The 17,026-nt window shown below is 36.1% G+C and overlaps 1 protein-coding gene across 3 annotated transcripts in view; it reads right to left on the bottom strand.

Annotated features, from left to right (window-relative positions):
• PTPRK (protein tyrosine phosphatase receptor type K) overlaps positions 1-17,026 on the bottom strand; it is a 759,288-nt gene that overhangs the window by 62,844 nt on the left and 679,418 nt on the right. For all 3 annotated transcript variants that reach the window (XM_069077441.1, XM_069077439.1, XM_069077440.1), the window contains exon 14: positions 1,929-2,067. In XM_069077441.1, the coding sequence (XP_068933542.1) occupies positions 1,929-2,067 (139 nt within the window). The remainder of the gene's footprint in view (positions 1-1,928; positions 2,068-17,026) is intronic.

The following is a 17,026-nucleotide window of genomic DNA, read 5'->3' as shown; positions in this document are numbered from 1 at the left end:
AATATATCTAAAAGACCACTTAAAAAACACACCTAAATTCTCTAGGAATAGGGATAGAAGGGGGGAAAAAAGGTAAGCCCTTTCCTCCAGTCTACTGAGTAGAAAAGCAAATAAACTATAATCATGAAAAATGGCCAAGCATTAGAGACTCATTAAATAGGTTAACTTTTCCCACCAATTTTAAATATGGACTACAAAGGAGTTAATTGGTGGTCTCTGTCTTTAGATAACTAACAAAATGTTATGCCTGATATATCACTGCCTTGAGAGATTAGTGCATTTCCCACAAGGAAATGTTGCTACTGTTGAAAACAGGTGACAACACCAACTTACTATTCTAAGAAATTTTTATTTTAAAACCCCTTTTTTTTCCTTAAGATGGAGGGCCCAGGATAAAGGAAGGCTGTCAATATAAAACTTAAAGGAATATTAAGTGTTTTCAAATTCCACAAAATAGCTTAGTTTAGCTCAGTCTATCCCAGCTGATAATGACTAATGACATGTAATTGGAAGCCACTCCAATATGCTCCTCTATCAGACATAAGGTGACTGAATGAATCTTAATGGTGAAGCAAGGTGATAGTTAACTTGTGAGCTAGCAACTGTTAGTCTGAACTAGAAACAGCATGATAGCAGAAGGTTAGAGTTGAAAATCTTATCGACCTTCATTTCCAAATTTGCCACTAACGAGACTAGCCGATCTTGTTTCTTGCTTCACGTAGAATGTAATTCTCAAATACAAAAGTAGACAACAGAGAAAAGGGAGAGCACTATTGGAGAAAGCACATATGTAGCTAACTAACACAAAACACTATAAGCATACCTAATGTTTCTAATGCAGACGCTTCTTCTCCAAGTTATATATCTCCAGGGTGTCATTGTAAAGAGGCAATAAATTAAAAAAACTAATGGAACCATCAAAAACATGTAGCATGACTCTTAGCTACAACTTCAATGTTTTATTTCACTTATTTAATAATAAAAATACACTATGTTTCAAATGAACATATGCAACATTTACAAGTAGTAGATTTTTCCATTGAGAGATCCATAAATCAGAAAACACTGCTGCACACAAACACTTTTAAGACAGACAGCTGTGCCTTTTGAAAGACAAACTGGTTGGTGCAGCACATCCCAGATATAGAGTTTTGGAGACATGATGGTAGAGATTAATAGTTCATCAGCTATGTTAATTAAGAGATAGTATTGCTTTGAGGTACTGGTAAAGTGATTATGGAATATGACAAGAGATTAACAAATTTCAAAGATGGAAAAGTGTGCACATTGACATAGATATCTAAGAAGCAGCATTCTTTAAATTTCAACATCTTTTTATAACTCCAGAAGATGGCGGTATTGGTTGATGTCTTACAAAGAGTCTTGAATGCTGAGAAAAATAATGATCAATAAAAGGTCCTGACTTTCATTTTTTAATAGTGAGGTTGATATACAGTGACAACATAAGACAGAATTTGACTACATAATATCCAAATTTTCTCTGATCTAGATTTTTAGCCAAAGTGAACATATAAAATGCAGTTGGTAAAACATGACATGGTATAACAGAAAGCTTCAAGAGCTTTAAACTAATACACTAGGAACTAAATCAACTAAACACATTCTGAATAACATATATACACATATATATTGATGTCCTAAACATTTTTGCACTTCAGTAACTTGGACACTTAATTTAATTTGGAAATTCAAAAAATAGAAGAGAACACAAGCATCCAACAATGAACTGCAAAGAATTAGCTATTTTAAAATTTGAGAAATAAACTAAAGAGATCAATATACTTTGAAAACTTAGTTATTCTTCTTCATGATGGCCCTACACTCAAAACTCCTGTGGGGGAAAATGTGTGGGGATTATTTACATATATGGTAAGGAAGTGGGACAAGACACCATTTAAAAGTCTTACCTCTTTTTGACAATTAATATGACAACTAGGAGGAGCAGGATGAATACCAAAATCCCGGCACTAATTCCTGCTATTTTCACTACTCGATCTGTCTGCTTGGCTGGATCTGGGATCACCTCTGGTTCTTCTGTTGCTGCTGCTAAAGAAATATTTTTTAGAAAGAAGTTACTAGAAGCAAAAAATTATGACAGAAGTGAAGATCAGCTTCAGAAACCATTTTGCCTCCCCCAAACAAATATATTTTGTTTATATAAAAATAAATATGAGAAATAAAAACAAGAATGAGACCACTGAACTGCAGTACTGAGCATTTAGGTTACATGTAAGGACAACCATTGCAACGGGGATGATGTTAAACACCAGAAAGGATTGCCAGGTGTGGTAATGGAATCTCCTCTAAATAACCTCAAAAACAATGATATTCTTGCATCTGAAGCTGTGATATGTTGTCTTGCCTCATCCCAAAGGAACAGATAAAGTGATGGTTTGACAATTAAATGGTTTGAAGAGACAGCATGAGTTGGGTGGACAGAAGGAACAAAAAGGAAATTGAGGAAGGATGTTAAACATTGTCTTAACATGCTAATAACACAAGACAAGACTATAAAATAGAACTTTGAGAAAGCAGAGGCTTTAGGTATCTTCTTTGGTCTTGCTATTCAAAAAATAAAATACAATGATTGGCTTTGACAAGTTGGCAAAATCCAATGCGCCTTGTGCTGGAAGACAAAAAAGCAAAACAGAATGGGAAAAATAAAAGGCGTACTCAAATTTAACTAAACCTACCATCATCACACCTACCCAATTTAAACCACCTTTGAACCTCAATAGTTATTGCAAACAAATCCTACCTGCTTTGGTTTAACTGGGAACAAGTTCAAATGATATGTATTTTTTTTTAAAGAAAGTGTTGCTTAAAATAAATCTAAAAATAGAAGAGAAGGAATGAAGCATACTGACTCCTAGACTTGGTTATTTCAGTTTATAAGTGGGAGGATGATATTACCAGTGGTGGCTGTGTATAGATGTGATTTGAAAAGACCAATGAGAGACCAATTGCACTTTTCATACCGATGTGTGAACTGGTTTCATTTATGTGGCTTCAGCCACTTGAACTCAAGCATTTCCTTAAGATGAAGTGTGGACCACATTTACTGGTGTGAAATCTTCAGCTCTTGTCAGGGTGGCCCTTTGGGAAGATTACAGGCCTATGAGTCAACAAACCTCCATCATAGGTCTGCTTTCTGCCACTAACAATGACCTTAGGCATGTCATGTTTCCTTCCTGGGGCTTAATTTCCTCATCTTTAAAAGACTCTTTAGGTCTAACAGTTACAGTAAAAATTTTGAGGGTAGAGCCTTGTAATGGGAATGTAAATTTTAAAGATCTTCCCTGCCCCTAGGCTAAAGTGCACCTGAAGCCTGGGGTGGGAGGCTTGTTTTTCAGTAGATACTTCTTGATTGGCCAGTGAGTCAATAAGGTTGTTACATTCTCTGAGCCAGGAGAAGGCTATATAAGCCCTGATGTGTAGCTTTGTTTTGGGACTCACTTTGAGAAGTGTTCTGTGATTTGATCTGAATTCTGGGAAGCCGTTGTTGAGAGTCCCCCGGCTTTGAAAAACCCAGAATTCAGATCAAATCACAGAACATTTCTCAAAGTGAGTCCCAAACTGTCCAACCATTACATCCATACCCAGTCAACATCTGGGTTTCCACATTCTGGGTTTTTCAAAGCCGGGGGACTCTCAACAACGGCTTCCCAGAATTCAGATCAAATCACAGAATACTTCTCAAAGTGAGTCCCAAAACAAAGCTACACATCAGGGCTTATATAGCCTTCTCCTGGCTCAGAGAATGTAACAACCTTATTGACCCACTGGCCAATCAAAAAGTATCTTCTGAAAAACAAGCCTCCCTCCCCAGGCTTCTGGTGCATTTTAGCCTAGGGGCAGGGAAGATCTTCCAAATTTGCATTCCCATTACAAGCCTAGGTCTTGTACATCCTGATGTCATTCTCAGAAATGTGCTCAGTGCAATTGCTTAATAAATACTAGTTGAATAAATCTGAGTTTCCCAGAACTTCATACTTCTTCCACACACACTGTTTTAAGAGTAATCCATATTCTGAAAAAAGTTTAGGTGACTTATAAAAATAATAAAATTAAATAATAAAACAGAGCAATTAAATATATTTCAAAAAATAATTAAGGAGAACATAGAAGCTCAGATGAATCAGTTTTTGTAGTTAAACTTGAAATTAACTCCTGCTTAGATTATAATAACTTCCCAATAACTATAGCAAAAGGGGGAAACTGTCTCAGAATAGCCTACAATTCCACTATTGCCTTTTAACTAAAAAATTAATCAAATTAATTAAAATCAATTAATTAAAAATTGTTTCTTTTTTCCTTTTAAATTTCCTATTAGTTACTTTCCCTCTCCAACACCTTGGAAACATAGCTCATCTGACCTCCTCTCAGTCTTCTTGACAATGACAGTCATTAGCATTCTACTCCTGTGTAAGGCTTGTCCTTTATTTATATTTATTTAATCAAATACACAAATAAATAATTAATTATATATCAACATAATAGTTAATATAATAATTAATATAACGATATAGTAACAATTAATCCACTATATTAATATATAGATAGAAATATGTTTATTAAAATTAATTAAATATATTTATTTAATACTTCCAGTTTATTCAAGCTCAGGAAAAGATACACCACTTAGCATAAATATCCAAGGCACATCACATTTCAATATGTAACATTATAATTCAATTCAAGATGACATTTAGCAAACAGAATCATAGTATCTCAGAGTTGGAAGGGATCTGAGAGATCATAGCTAGTTCAATTCTCTCTTCAATGAATACATCAATATTTCTACAACATTTCTAGCAAGCAGCTGCCCAGTCTGTTTGAAAACCTTCAGTATTTAGGAATGCATTCCTTATTATCCCATCTAATTCCTTTTTGAACAATTATCAGTTAAGTTTTTTTTTTCTATATAATATGCTAAACTCCTTAAAATCAATGTTTCTAGTTCTTTCCTTTTCAGAAGATGGTAGCATAATGTCAACAAAACTGAATGCGAATTCAAAAGACCTGTGTTTGAGTTTTAGCTCAATGTTGTAAAGTTGTTTCAGTCATGTCCAACTCTTCATGACCCCACTTGGGGTTTTCTTGGCAAAGATACTCCAGTGGTATGCCATATTCTTCTCCAGCTCATTTTACAGATGAGGAAACTGAGGCAGTGTTAAGTTACTTGCCCAAAGTCATATTGCTAATAAGTGTCTGGGTCTGGATTTGAACTGAGGTCTTCTTGACTTGTGGTCCAGCACTCTGTCTACTACACCACGCAGCTGCTAGTCTTAGCTCAGATACTTAGTAATTAAAATTCTATCTTTCTCAATAATACTCAAGGCAAGTCTTGCATTTTAGTATTATACATTTGGGGAGTAACTGGTGTGGTTTTTTTTTTGTCATGGAAATCTCCTTTACAGAATTATATATTTCTGATGGCTAAAAAAAAAAAAGTCTTTTTAGAAGATGCTTATTTTTTTTTTGGATACTCCCGCACGACAGTCTGATAAAAATTTATGTTAATTTATGAGTTTACAAAAATATTGTGTTTAATATAAAGCAATACTCAGAACTGCTGAAGTTCAAGCAGAAGTAGATGGCGTTTACTTTGACCTTTTATGCATGAAGGTAGATACTGAATGTGCGCATGCATGTGTATGTGTACACACATATACATTATAAAATCCGAACTGATGAATACCTATACATTATGATTTTGAGGACATATAGCAACTATAAAATGGGTAATCAATAAACCATATTGATATGAGGTAATGGTAAAGTATTTAAAATTCAGAGGAGGAAGCATATGCATTGAGAATTTTGTTCAACATATTAAAGATGCACATATTTCCTAAGCAAAGAAAACACAATTAAGAATGAAATTATGAACCTGGGCAGTAACACTTCATAGAGACTGAATTAGGGTACAAGATCTGTCATTTTTCTTGCCACAGGGAAGTTTTCATGAATAAAGAAACTCCAGCTGCCAATTCAAATAGGTACCTTCTCTTGGAGTTGTCTGAAGCATAAAGGGATTAAATGTCTTCCTCAGGGTCACATAGCAAGTATATATCAGAAGCAGAACTTGAACCCAAGTTTTCTTGACTTGGAGGCCAGTTCTCTCTATCTACTAGGCCACACTGTCTCTCTGTAACTGTCTTAGTAATATTGCTTTCAGAGGTGTGACTATTAGATAATTAGAACACCTTCCATAATGGTGTGTGTGTGTGTGTGTGTGTGTGTGTGTGTGTGTAACAATTAAAGCCAAGTCTGAATTTCAAGTCTAATGTTAAGAAAAATAAGCAGCAGATTAATATTACTATGCATTGACTTAACTTTCTATTCATAAGATTAATTTTTCTCATCTAGATTTCTACCTGCAATTCAACTATTTAACCTGCTGAGTTCCTCCCTGTCTTCTCTGATCTTTCCTGAATCCTCCCAGTGCTTAATACACTCATCCTTACTGAAACTAGTCTATATTTTATTTACTTGTGTTCATATTATATTGCCTCAGCAGAATGTAAACTTCTTGAGAGCAGGATCTTATTTCCATTTTGTACCTTCCGGTACCTAACAAAGCGAGTGCTCTCTTCACAAAAGGCACTTCAAAAAAGGTTGGCTGAATTTAAGCTTAATTCATGTCATGGCCTACTGAAATGCAAAAATTTCATGCATAACTAAGTCATAATATTTGAACAACTACACTTGGTAATCATAGTGCAAACTTTTCTATTTGTTTTTATACTAATCAGCAATCATTTATTAAGACAAAAACAAGAGTCCCTGTGTTCAAGAAGTTGAAATCCATTGGGAGAAATGACAATACATATATAAAAATATAAATTATACGAGGTTTTTGTTTGTTTCTTTTTGTGAGAGAGGGGATGTGATGAGGGAATTCAGGCACTAACAACTGGGGGAGGTGTATGAGGAATATGCTCATGTGGGCTACAGTGCTTGATCTGAGAATTGAAGAAAACTAGAACAATTCTAAAAGGTGAGTATAAAAGAGGAGAGAATTTCTGGTCTAAAGGGTAGCCTAGGCAAAGCTTGGAAACAGGAGATGGAATGACAAATGGGACTGCAGCAGAGACCATGGAGTACAAGTGTTTAGAGTCATGAATAAGTCTGGAGTCATGCTTTCAAAGGTTTTAAATGCCTAACAGAGAGTTGATATTTTGTCTTAGAGATGATAGAGAGCCACTATAGCCTTTTTTTTTAAATGCTTTATTAACTTCTGATTTACATCATATGTTTCCGCCAGATTTTGAGTTACAAATTTTCTCCCCATTTCTCCCCCACCCACCAAAATAGCAGTCCCACAGGATATCCCCTCCTCCAATCTGCTCTCTCCCACATTTTCCCCCATACCCCTTTCCACTTTTCCAGTGGATCTCTATGACTCAGTGCCTGCACATCCCATTTCCCAATTACATATAAGATGGTATTAATAATAGTATATATACAAACATATATATACATACACACACACACACATATATATATGTATATATATTGACATGGTAAGACCTAGACTTTGCAATTATCACTTTAGAAGGGAAGTGGAGGATGGAATGAAACAGACAGAGGTCATTTAGGAGAATATTGTCATAGTCCAAGCAAGAAGTGAAAAGGGCTTGAGCTACGATTGGCTACATTGGTAAAAAGAAGGTAGCAGATGACAGAGATGTTGTGGCAAGTGAATCCACAAGACTTGCGAATCCTTGCTGAATATCAGACAAAAATATTCCCAAAACATATACCTAACACTTGAGGAACAAATTATAATTTTAGATCCTGACATAAGTGTACACATGCATTCCTTTGGGTCTTTATCCTCCAATAAATCCACTAAAGGGCTTAATTTCTTCTTTATAACATATCATTTGAATGTAGGAGATTTGTTAGTGGGGGACAGTCAGAAAGAATAAAAATGACTTTTCTTCTTTCCTGATCCAAAATAACAAAGTTATTGGCAGTGACTGCACTCCAGAGCCCTGTACATAATTTATGCACATGCACCAAGACAATGCGGATCTCTCAGCTACACTTTTCCTTATACTATAAATCTTTACCTTCCTATCATCCAAAGAGTATTCTCAAATTCCCCAGCTCTCCAATTTTGCCAAGAGCCATCTAACTCTTTGGACAATGAGAAACATCTAAACTAGTATATCACTTTTATTGAGCAAACTTCTGGAAGGTATTTTTACAAAAAAATATTTAAACTTACATCATAAATTTTACAATATACGGACTTGGCTGTATGTTTAAAAATATAAATCTTAATATGCCTAATGTTCTTTAAATTAATTTTATTTCTGGAAGAAATATAGTACAATTTCATAAAAATTAAACCAATATTCAGGAATAATTCATTGAGATTCTTGTATGAAAAACAGAATGATCACTTATGAAGTCATCTTTTACTTTTCTATTGGAATCCTATTTTAATACCCCATTGTGGCATAAATGTGCCCCCAGCATCTTGAAGGTTATGTGAACATACCATAAAACTCTGACAAGTTATAAACACTGAACTTGACAAGCTTTCCATGTGGGTTTGGCAATGAATTTCATCTGTTTTATACAAAGACCAATCTAAATGTAGGAAGACGCATCACTAGAAAGGTGGTCATTAATGTCTATGTATATGTACACACATGTCTGTAGTGTGTCTAATACAGACATATAAGAAGCTCATGAAGCCATCTAGTTGAAGAAGTAACCATCTGAATTCAATTCAATTTGACAAGCATTCATTAAGCTCCAATAATATCCCAGGACCCTGAACCTGAGAGCCTTGCAGGAATAGTAGTGTTTCCCAAAGTACCAGGTCTGCTTCCTAGTCCACCCTCAGTAGCCATCGCTGAGAAATACTTTTTCACTATACCCTAAAGGCAATGGGGCTTTCCTGTTGTTTGCAGCTGAAACCTTACATATATGTTGTCTCCACCATTAAAACAAGAGCTCCTTAAGGGATCAGGGACTTACTTTTCTATTTGTATCCTCAGTGGCAGCTAGGTAGAAAAAGTGTAGAGCCTGGAAGTCAGGAAGACTGGACCTGGAAATTGGGCCTTAGTTACTAGCTCAGTGACCCTGGGCAAGTCATTTCACCATCTGCCTCAGTTTCCTCAACTGTAAAACAAAAATCATAATACTGCCTAGTTCCCAGGGTCCTTGTGAGGATCAGATGAGATAATATCTATAAAGCACTTAGCACGGTGCCTTGAACATAGTTGTTGTTCAGTCACGTCTGACTCTTTGTGACCCCATTCCTGACAAAGACACTAAAGTGGTTTGTCATTTACTTCTCTCGCTTATTTTATGGATGAAGAAAGTGAGGCAAAAAGGGCTAAATAACCAGCCCAGGGGCACACATGCAGTAAATGTCTGAGGTCAGATTTCAGATCAGGTCTTTTTGACTCCAAGACCAACACTCTATCCATGCACCACCTACCTGCCCATATTAGGCACTTAAAAAAATGTGTCATTCATTCAGTTATTCTTACTATATACAAGACACAAATGAATTTGTGGATCTTTAGAAGAATTAAAGGATCATCTTCTTATTACACAGACAGCTCTTATATAGGAGAAATTTTTGTAAGGGATGGGAGTCATTAACTCCTGAACTCAAATCCCAGACTGGAAACTTCAGAGCTTATTTGTACGGGTTTGATCTTTACAGCAATAGTGGATTGGTGCAATAAATTTTCTCATCAAAACTTTTTTTTTTAATTAAAGCTGGTATGCTCTGTCATAGTCAGAAGAGATTTCCAGTCAAAATGTTTAATTAACACAGTATCAAGACACTGAAAATGTTTGCTCCTAGAATGGAGCTGATAGCACCCAAATTATATAGAACCTAAGATAAATGAGTGAGCTTGGATCTACCCTAAAATAACCAGTAAGCAACTGGTGTTAGCTAATTATAAACACTGATGAAGAAGATAGCAAATTTTGCTTTAAGTGTTAAATTTTTGTCACTCTAGTGGACTCAATTTTATGATTAAAGTATTAATAAAGAAAGGCTTTAAGGAAAATAATGTCGGAATTACGTATTCCGTGAAGGTATGCAGTAACTTTATTTATATTTTTAAGGAGCTGCCTTGAACCAGTATTTTGAGCTAACAACTATTTGTTGCACTCTCCAAACTAGATTAGGCCTCAAATTAAACTACACTTCTTTAGCCTATCAATCTTCTGCCCTGGTATTGTTTTGCTTGTTTTTCCTTCCTAACTGAACTGTTTCAGTTGACCATGGTATTTCACCCCAGTCATCTTCTGTTGGTTCTGTGGCCTCCATATGGAATGGGCTTAGGTGTCTTAAACTCCCCAGAGGGGTATACACTCCCCCCATTCCCAGTCCTCTTCTACCTCTCACTTTACAAACTGCCCAAATCAACACTACCATGGCTTCCAGAAAAAGATGCATTAATCTACAAGCCCTATTGGTTCATTCACCATCTTTTGTGACCTCCCGGACTGAAATATATTCCTGCATCCCCAGCACTTATTAACATTATAGCTGACACATAATAACTATCTTTTCATTCACTAATTCATCTTCCAATGGTATAGTGACCATATTGAAACACATGTCTAGTTAACGGCTTTGGGAACACAAAAAAGTTATCAGTCAAATGCACTTATGTTCTAGATACTAGTGCAAGTCAAAACTGTATGCTGGTGTTTCTGTATCTTATTTTAGAAAACCAGTCCATGTAAACTAAAGCTTTGTTTGTTCTATCACAAGTAATACAGTCTTTGCCCTCAAGAGGCTTACTTTTAGTGGGAGACTACAGGTGTGGGGAATAGTATCCAAGGAAGAGAGTTCTGATATAGAGAATGGTGAGTAGAATTAATAGGGCATTCCACTGACACAACCTTTCAAGAAGCAACAACAGTGTTCATTTTAACACAATTTTCAGAGAAAGATGTGGAAAGAATGGGGGAGGGAAGAGGACAGGAGTGTTCTGGGCTAAGATTAGGAAAGTCCCAGGGAGGAGGAAACACTTGCTTCAGAGCTCTTTGTCTTTTTGATTATTATTTAATCCTTCACTAATATTGCTCATGAACAAAACAGGGTTAATAACACTGTCCCATAACTTAAGCTTTATTAGAAAAGTTTGATCAAATTTGCACTGGTTTTATCAGTGTATCCATTATGAAACAGGAGTGTAAGAACAGAAAATGAAAGTTAATATGAGAACTTACTCTATTTTTAACTGTTGTTTAAATATCTAATAATGTACTTTGTTAAATCTATATTCTACTCTACATTTCTTTTTCTTTTTTTTTTCAGGGCAGTTGGGGTTAAGTGACTTGCCCAAGGTCACACGATTAGTTTTTGTGTTTAGTGTCTGAGGTCACATTTGAACTCAGGTCCTCCTGACGCCAGGGCTGGTGCTCTGTTTACTGTGCCACCTAGCCGCCCCTGTTAAATCTATCTTATTAACTCAATAGTAAGTAATACTGGACTTTTACATGATGACAGCATTATAAACACCTCAAAGGGGTCTACTCAACTCATGGATTCTTTGAACCATTATGATCCCCAAGGTCACATCATACTAGATAACTTGTATGTTTTTGTATGTGTGTTATGCAGGTAAATAACCTGTAGAGCCTGCTATAATTTGCCAACATTATCTCATGAGTAATTTTTATAGAAAAGGAAAAAGAAAAAGACTTCTATATTCTCATATACAGTAAATTCTGTTTAAAAGTCTCTGGAAAACTATTGAGATATGTGAATTAAAAAAATTAGAAAAAGTCATCTTCCAACTTCTAATTTGGAAAATATAGTTGGTTAACAAAGAGGGGATGAGAATAAGCGTTTTATTAAGGCACTATGTTAAACACTTTAAATATTTTCTCACCTAATTCTTGCAACAACCCTAGGAGGTAGGCTGCATTATGATCCACATTTTACAGCTGAGGAAACTGAGGCAAACAGAGGTTATAGGACTTGCCACGGGCCATTACAGCTAGTAAGTGGCAGAGACTGAATCTGAACCCCAATCTTCCTAACTCTAGGCACAGAGCTTTATCCACTGTGCTACCTGAAGTGAAGAACACTATAAGATCTTCAAACAGACATAAATCAAAGCAAATATCAATACCTAAAATCAATCTAATTTTCACAACTTTTATAAAAGACATCTTCTAGACTTACAATGTATATACTTCCTTTTGTTTGTACTTTGAAACTGACTCAATTTTCTTTTTTTTATTCCCTTCTGACTTTTAAAGCAATGTATTTATATTAAATTAGTATACTAGGTTTGGGAAAAGAGAGATAAAGGCTAAATATGTTTTATAGTAAATATGCATAGAAAACTATTATATTAATTACATTTTATTATAGAATATTATGTTATGTTACATATTACATACAACAGAAGGCAATAATCTTTTCTGGCAGTGTTGAATACTAGTTAACTTTATGCCCTTTACACACAAGAACAACCATCAATTATAGGAGATTTTAAACATTTTTGGTTTTTAAAAAGGAAACATTATGCCACAATAACACTTAGTTATAATATTCTAATTTATTTTCACCACTGTCTTTTGAAAAAAGGAGGTTGCCTTGGGTCCTGACTTCAGACCCCAATATTCTATGTCCCCCTGTCTCCACATACTTTAAATACTACTAAAAACAAAATGTGAAATAGCAGGTAATGTTATAAGCAGGTATTTACTAAGAATTTTTTAAAAAAATAAAAAAGAGAATATTAAATTAATTTCAAAATACAGTCCCTACTTCTCTTGGGTACTGGTTGGTGTGAATTGTAATAAATTGGGCTAGCTTCTCATGATGTAGAAGGATTATTTTGTAAACCACAGCTAATGGAAGGAGACTGAATTTGGCTGATCTTGTTCAAGTTGCAAAGTTTTTCACTTAGTTGGGGGAACATATGTGCAGTAAAACATTAAGAATAAAGGCAGGGCCAGCTTGTGTACTCTTTGAAGTCCTTGGTCAAAAGTCTGTTTTATGAAAGAATAATATTGAGAGTCATTATAGAAAAGTGAATAGAGGTGTGATATAGCCATGGAATGTGTGGTGACGGTAAATAGAAGTGATATTAAAGCAATACCTAAGCCCTCCCCTTACTGTGTAAGATTCCTCTAAAATAAGCCCTCCCCCGAAAATAAGCCCTATTGAGATTGCTACTGTAGTGAAGATGATCCCCTGCGCTACACACTACATTACGGCACCCTCTGTATGCACCGTCCCATCCCCCCCCCCTCCCCGCGGGTGAAACGCACGCTGCGCTCCGAGCTGCAGCAGTGAGCGCGTCATCCTGTTCTTCCCCAGTGATTTGCTTATTGAATAAAGGTACATTTTTTGGTTCACATTTACCTGTTTATTAAAATTGCTGTCAATGTTCATTAAAATAAGCCCTCCCCTGAAAATAAGCCCTCTGGTGTTTTTCTGTCCAAAAAACTTAATAAGACAGTGTCTTATTATCGGGGAAACACGGTATGATATTATCAACTACCAGAAGATAAAAAACTAGAACCTGGAAAATTAGGAATAATAATAATAAAATAATGTTGGGATTTAAATACTTCTGAGTAGGACCTAGACCACAGATTTTCTCTTCTTGAAAAAGAACTCGTGAGCAAGGAAAAATATGCACCACAGCTAAAATGTCTGATGAATTGAAATGCAATGTTATTGTGCAAATGTACAATGGGGGATACAGAAAGGAGTAACAAACTCACAAGGAAATCCCAATCGAGTTGGGGGATAATAGATACATAAATTGCCATATTACAATGTAGAATGTGGAAAGAGTCCTAGCTGTCGCCTAGCTGTCACAAAGAAAGAATTTCGGCAGTTCAAGAGATTTTTCTGGAACAAAGATCAGGAAAGCTTCTTGGATGAGCTGACATTTGAGCTAGGCCAAGAAAGACCACCATTACTCTACTGAGCAGAAATGGGATTTCAATATAGCAAATATTCCAGGCATAGGGAACATATGAGCCAAAGGGGTACCATACTTCTACTTCTTAAAACTACAACCCAATTCTTTTCTTCTCAAGATATATATTCAAAATCCCTATTTTTATTAAGACCAAATTGATGATCCATCCTTTATATCAAATGGCAAATACATGGTACAATGGATGGTATGTTCGACTTGAAGTCAAGGTAATCTGAACTCAACCCAGCCCTCTTCTCCTCTTTTGGTCTTTGACACAGTGAGATGGCCCACCTGATTATTCCACCAACAAGATATTACATCTCTTGCTTCTAGGCATTTTTTCTGTCTGTTTCCCATGCCTGAAATACTCTCTTTCTTCTGCTCTGCCTACTGATCTCCTGCCTTTCTTAAAGTCCCAACTAAAATTCTGCCTTTTACCGGAAGCATTCCCAAACCCCTCTTAATTCTAATACCTTCCATCTGTTCATTACTTCCTAATTATCCTGCATAGAGATTGCTTTGTGTATAAGTTGTTTGCATGTTGTATCTCCCATTACATTGTAAGTTGGTCAAGGCCTCCCTTTTGTGCTTTTTGTATGCCCATTGCTTAGCACAAAGCCTGGCACAGACCAGGCATTCAATAAATATTTATTTATTAACATATTCTGTATGTGGTTTGCTTTGTACATATTTGTTTGTATGTTGTCTTCCCCATTAAACTGCAAGTTCCTTGAGGGAAGGGAATTATTTTGCCTTTTTAAGAATCCCCAGTATTTATTACACTCAACAAAGGTTTACTGATTGATCATTGCTTGATTTCAACCACAGGGAACAGCCAGTGTAAAGTCATAGAGGATAGAGATACAATGTTTTGCAGGAGGAAGTGCAAATGGCCTAGTATTGCTAGACTGTAAAGTATGCAGGAAAGCGAAGTGTAGACAGGCTGAAAATGTAGGAAGGAGAAAGGTTGTGAAGGGCTTTAAAAGTTAGAGGATTCATCCTCACAATGAATTCAATTAATAAAATAAAACTGGGCAGCTAGGACCTGAGCTCAAATTCAGCCTCAGACACTTACACACACACACACACACACACACACACACACACACACACACACACAAACACACACACACCACTAGCCGTGTGACTTTGGGCAAGTCACCTAACCCCAACTGCCCTCCAAAAAGCAAAAAAAAAAAAAAAATTTAGCACCTAAAAGGAATATATATAGTCTTTATTGGAGGGTATATAGGTGTATGATTTCATATGTCAATGAGTATATATATATTACATATATATATATGTTTACAGGTAGACATAGATAGAGAGCACAGGACCAATTTAATAGGAAGGGATGATACTTAAAAGGTGAAATTATGAAGTGAGAGAGGAATATAATGAGTGGAGATAGGGAGAGACAGAATGGGGCAAACTTTCTCATATAGAAGAGGCAAGGGAAAATGGGTACAATGGAGGGGAAGAACAGGAAGCCATAAGGGAATGGGTCAATCTCATACTCATTGAATTTTGCTGAGGGAGGGAATGACATACACACTAAATAGGGTATCTCACCCTATAGGAGAGTAGTGGGGGGAAGGGGATGAGAGGGGGGGTGATAGAAAGGAGGGCAGGCTGGGGGGCAGGGAAGTTGGAAGCATACACTTTTGAAAAGGGACAGGACCAAAGTAAAGAATAGATCAAGTGGGAGATGGGATAGGAGGGAGGGAAATATAATCAGTCTTCTACAATATATCTACTATGGCAATGTTTTGCATTAGCTACACATGTACAACCTATATTGAATTGCTTATCTTCCCAGTAAGGGTGGGTGACAAGGGAGGAAGGGAATGAATCTGGAATTCAAAGTTTTAAAACCAAATGTTTAAATATGTATATGTATATATATATATATATATATATATATATATATATATAAATATTTTTTTACATGTAATTGGGAAATAAAAGGAGGGGATATCCTGGGGGACCACTATTTTGGGGAGGTGGGTAGGGGAAAAATGGGGAGAAAATTTGTAACCCAAAATCTGGCAGAAATGAATGAAGTAAACCAGGAGTAAAGCAAAAGAAAAAACCACAGCACCCATTATTATAATATTTATTGTTACCCTCCATTTTATAGATGAGGAAACTGAGAGAGACAAATGTTAGGTGATCTGTCCCAAGTAATGCAACTAGTAAGTGTTGAAGTCTGAATATGAACTAAAGTTTTTCTGAGTCTATGTCCAGCACTCTATCCATCCATTTCTACTGAGTGGCCTACTTGCTATTTTTAATAGGGTAGCTACAGAAGTTTATTGAGTAGGAAAGTGAAGTTGCCAGACCTCTGCTTTAGGAAAAATACTTTGGCAGCTAAGTGGATTTGAGTGGGGAGAGATATGAATCAGGGAGACCAACTAGCAGGCTACTGCAAGGCTACTACTAAGACTGAGGTGATGTGCTCCTGCGTCAGGGTGAGATGAAATAAAAAGATATATATGAGAGATATTGTGAAGATAGAAGTGACAAGAATTAGCAATGGATTAGACATATGGGGTCAGTACTAGTAAAGAACAGAATGGAAGACCATACCAAGGTTGCCAGTTTGGATGACTGCATAGATGGTTGTATCCTCAAGAGCAGAAGAGAACTTCATATCTACCAGACCTGTCTACATGAACTAGAGTTCATTAAAAGAGGTCCAGAGAGCACATTAGACTTGTCCTACAACCAGTTAATAATTCTATTTTACTACTTGCGTGATCTGTGTAGAATGTCAGGATTACAGTCTACTAGACTTATGGACACAGGTCTCTCTAGATTCCATTTCTTGGCCCTTCCTAGCTTGTCTCATCCCATCCTATTTCCACTCAAGTAACACTGTTGTCATCTTATTTTTTTGCGTGTTACTTTTCCTCTGTAACTGCCTTAAATACTGTTTATTCTGCACAAGTTTTCCACAACATAAAAGTTAGAAGTTAACTCACATGTACACACACATACACACACACAGAAGGGGGGGAAGAGATAGGTCAAATTCAAATCTGGTTTTATTTGAATTA

Source organism: Petaurus breviceps, unplaced genomic scaffold, assembly GCF_028583685.1.
Source record: "Petaurus breviceps papuanus isolate PSGF00001 unplaced genomic scaffold, PetGlider_PUasm1.0 90977, whole genome shotgun sequence".
In the NCBI taxonomy this organism is placed as follows: Eukaryota; Metazoa; Chordata; class Mammalia; order Diprotodontia; family Petauridae; genus Petaurus; species Petaurus breviceps.
Note: the sequence above shows the minus strand (reverse complement) of the source record. Positions and strands in the feature narration are given on the sequence as shown.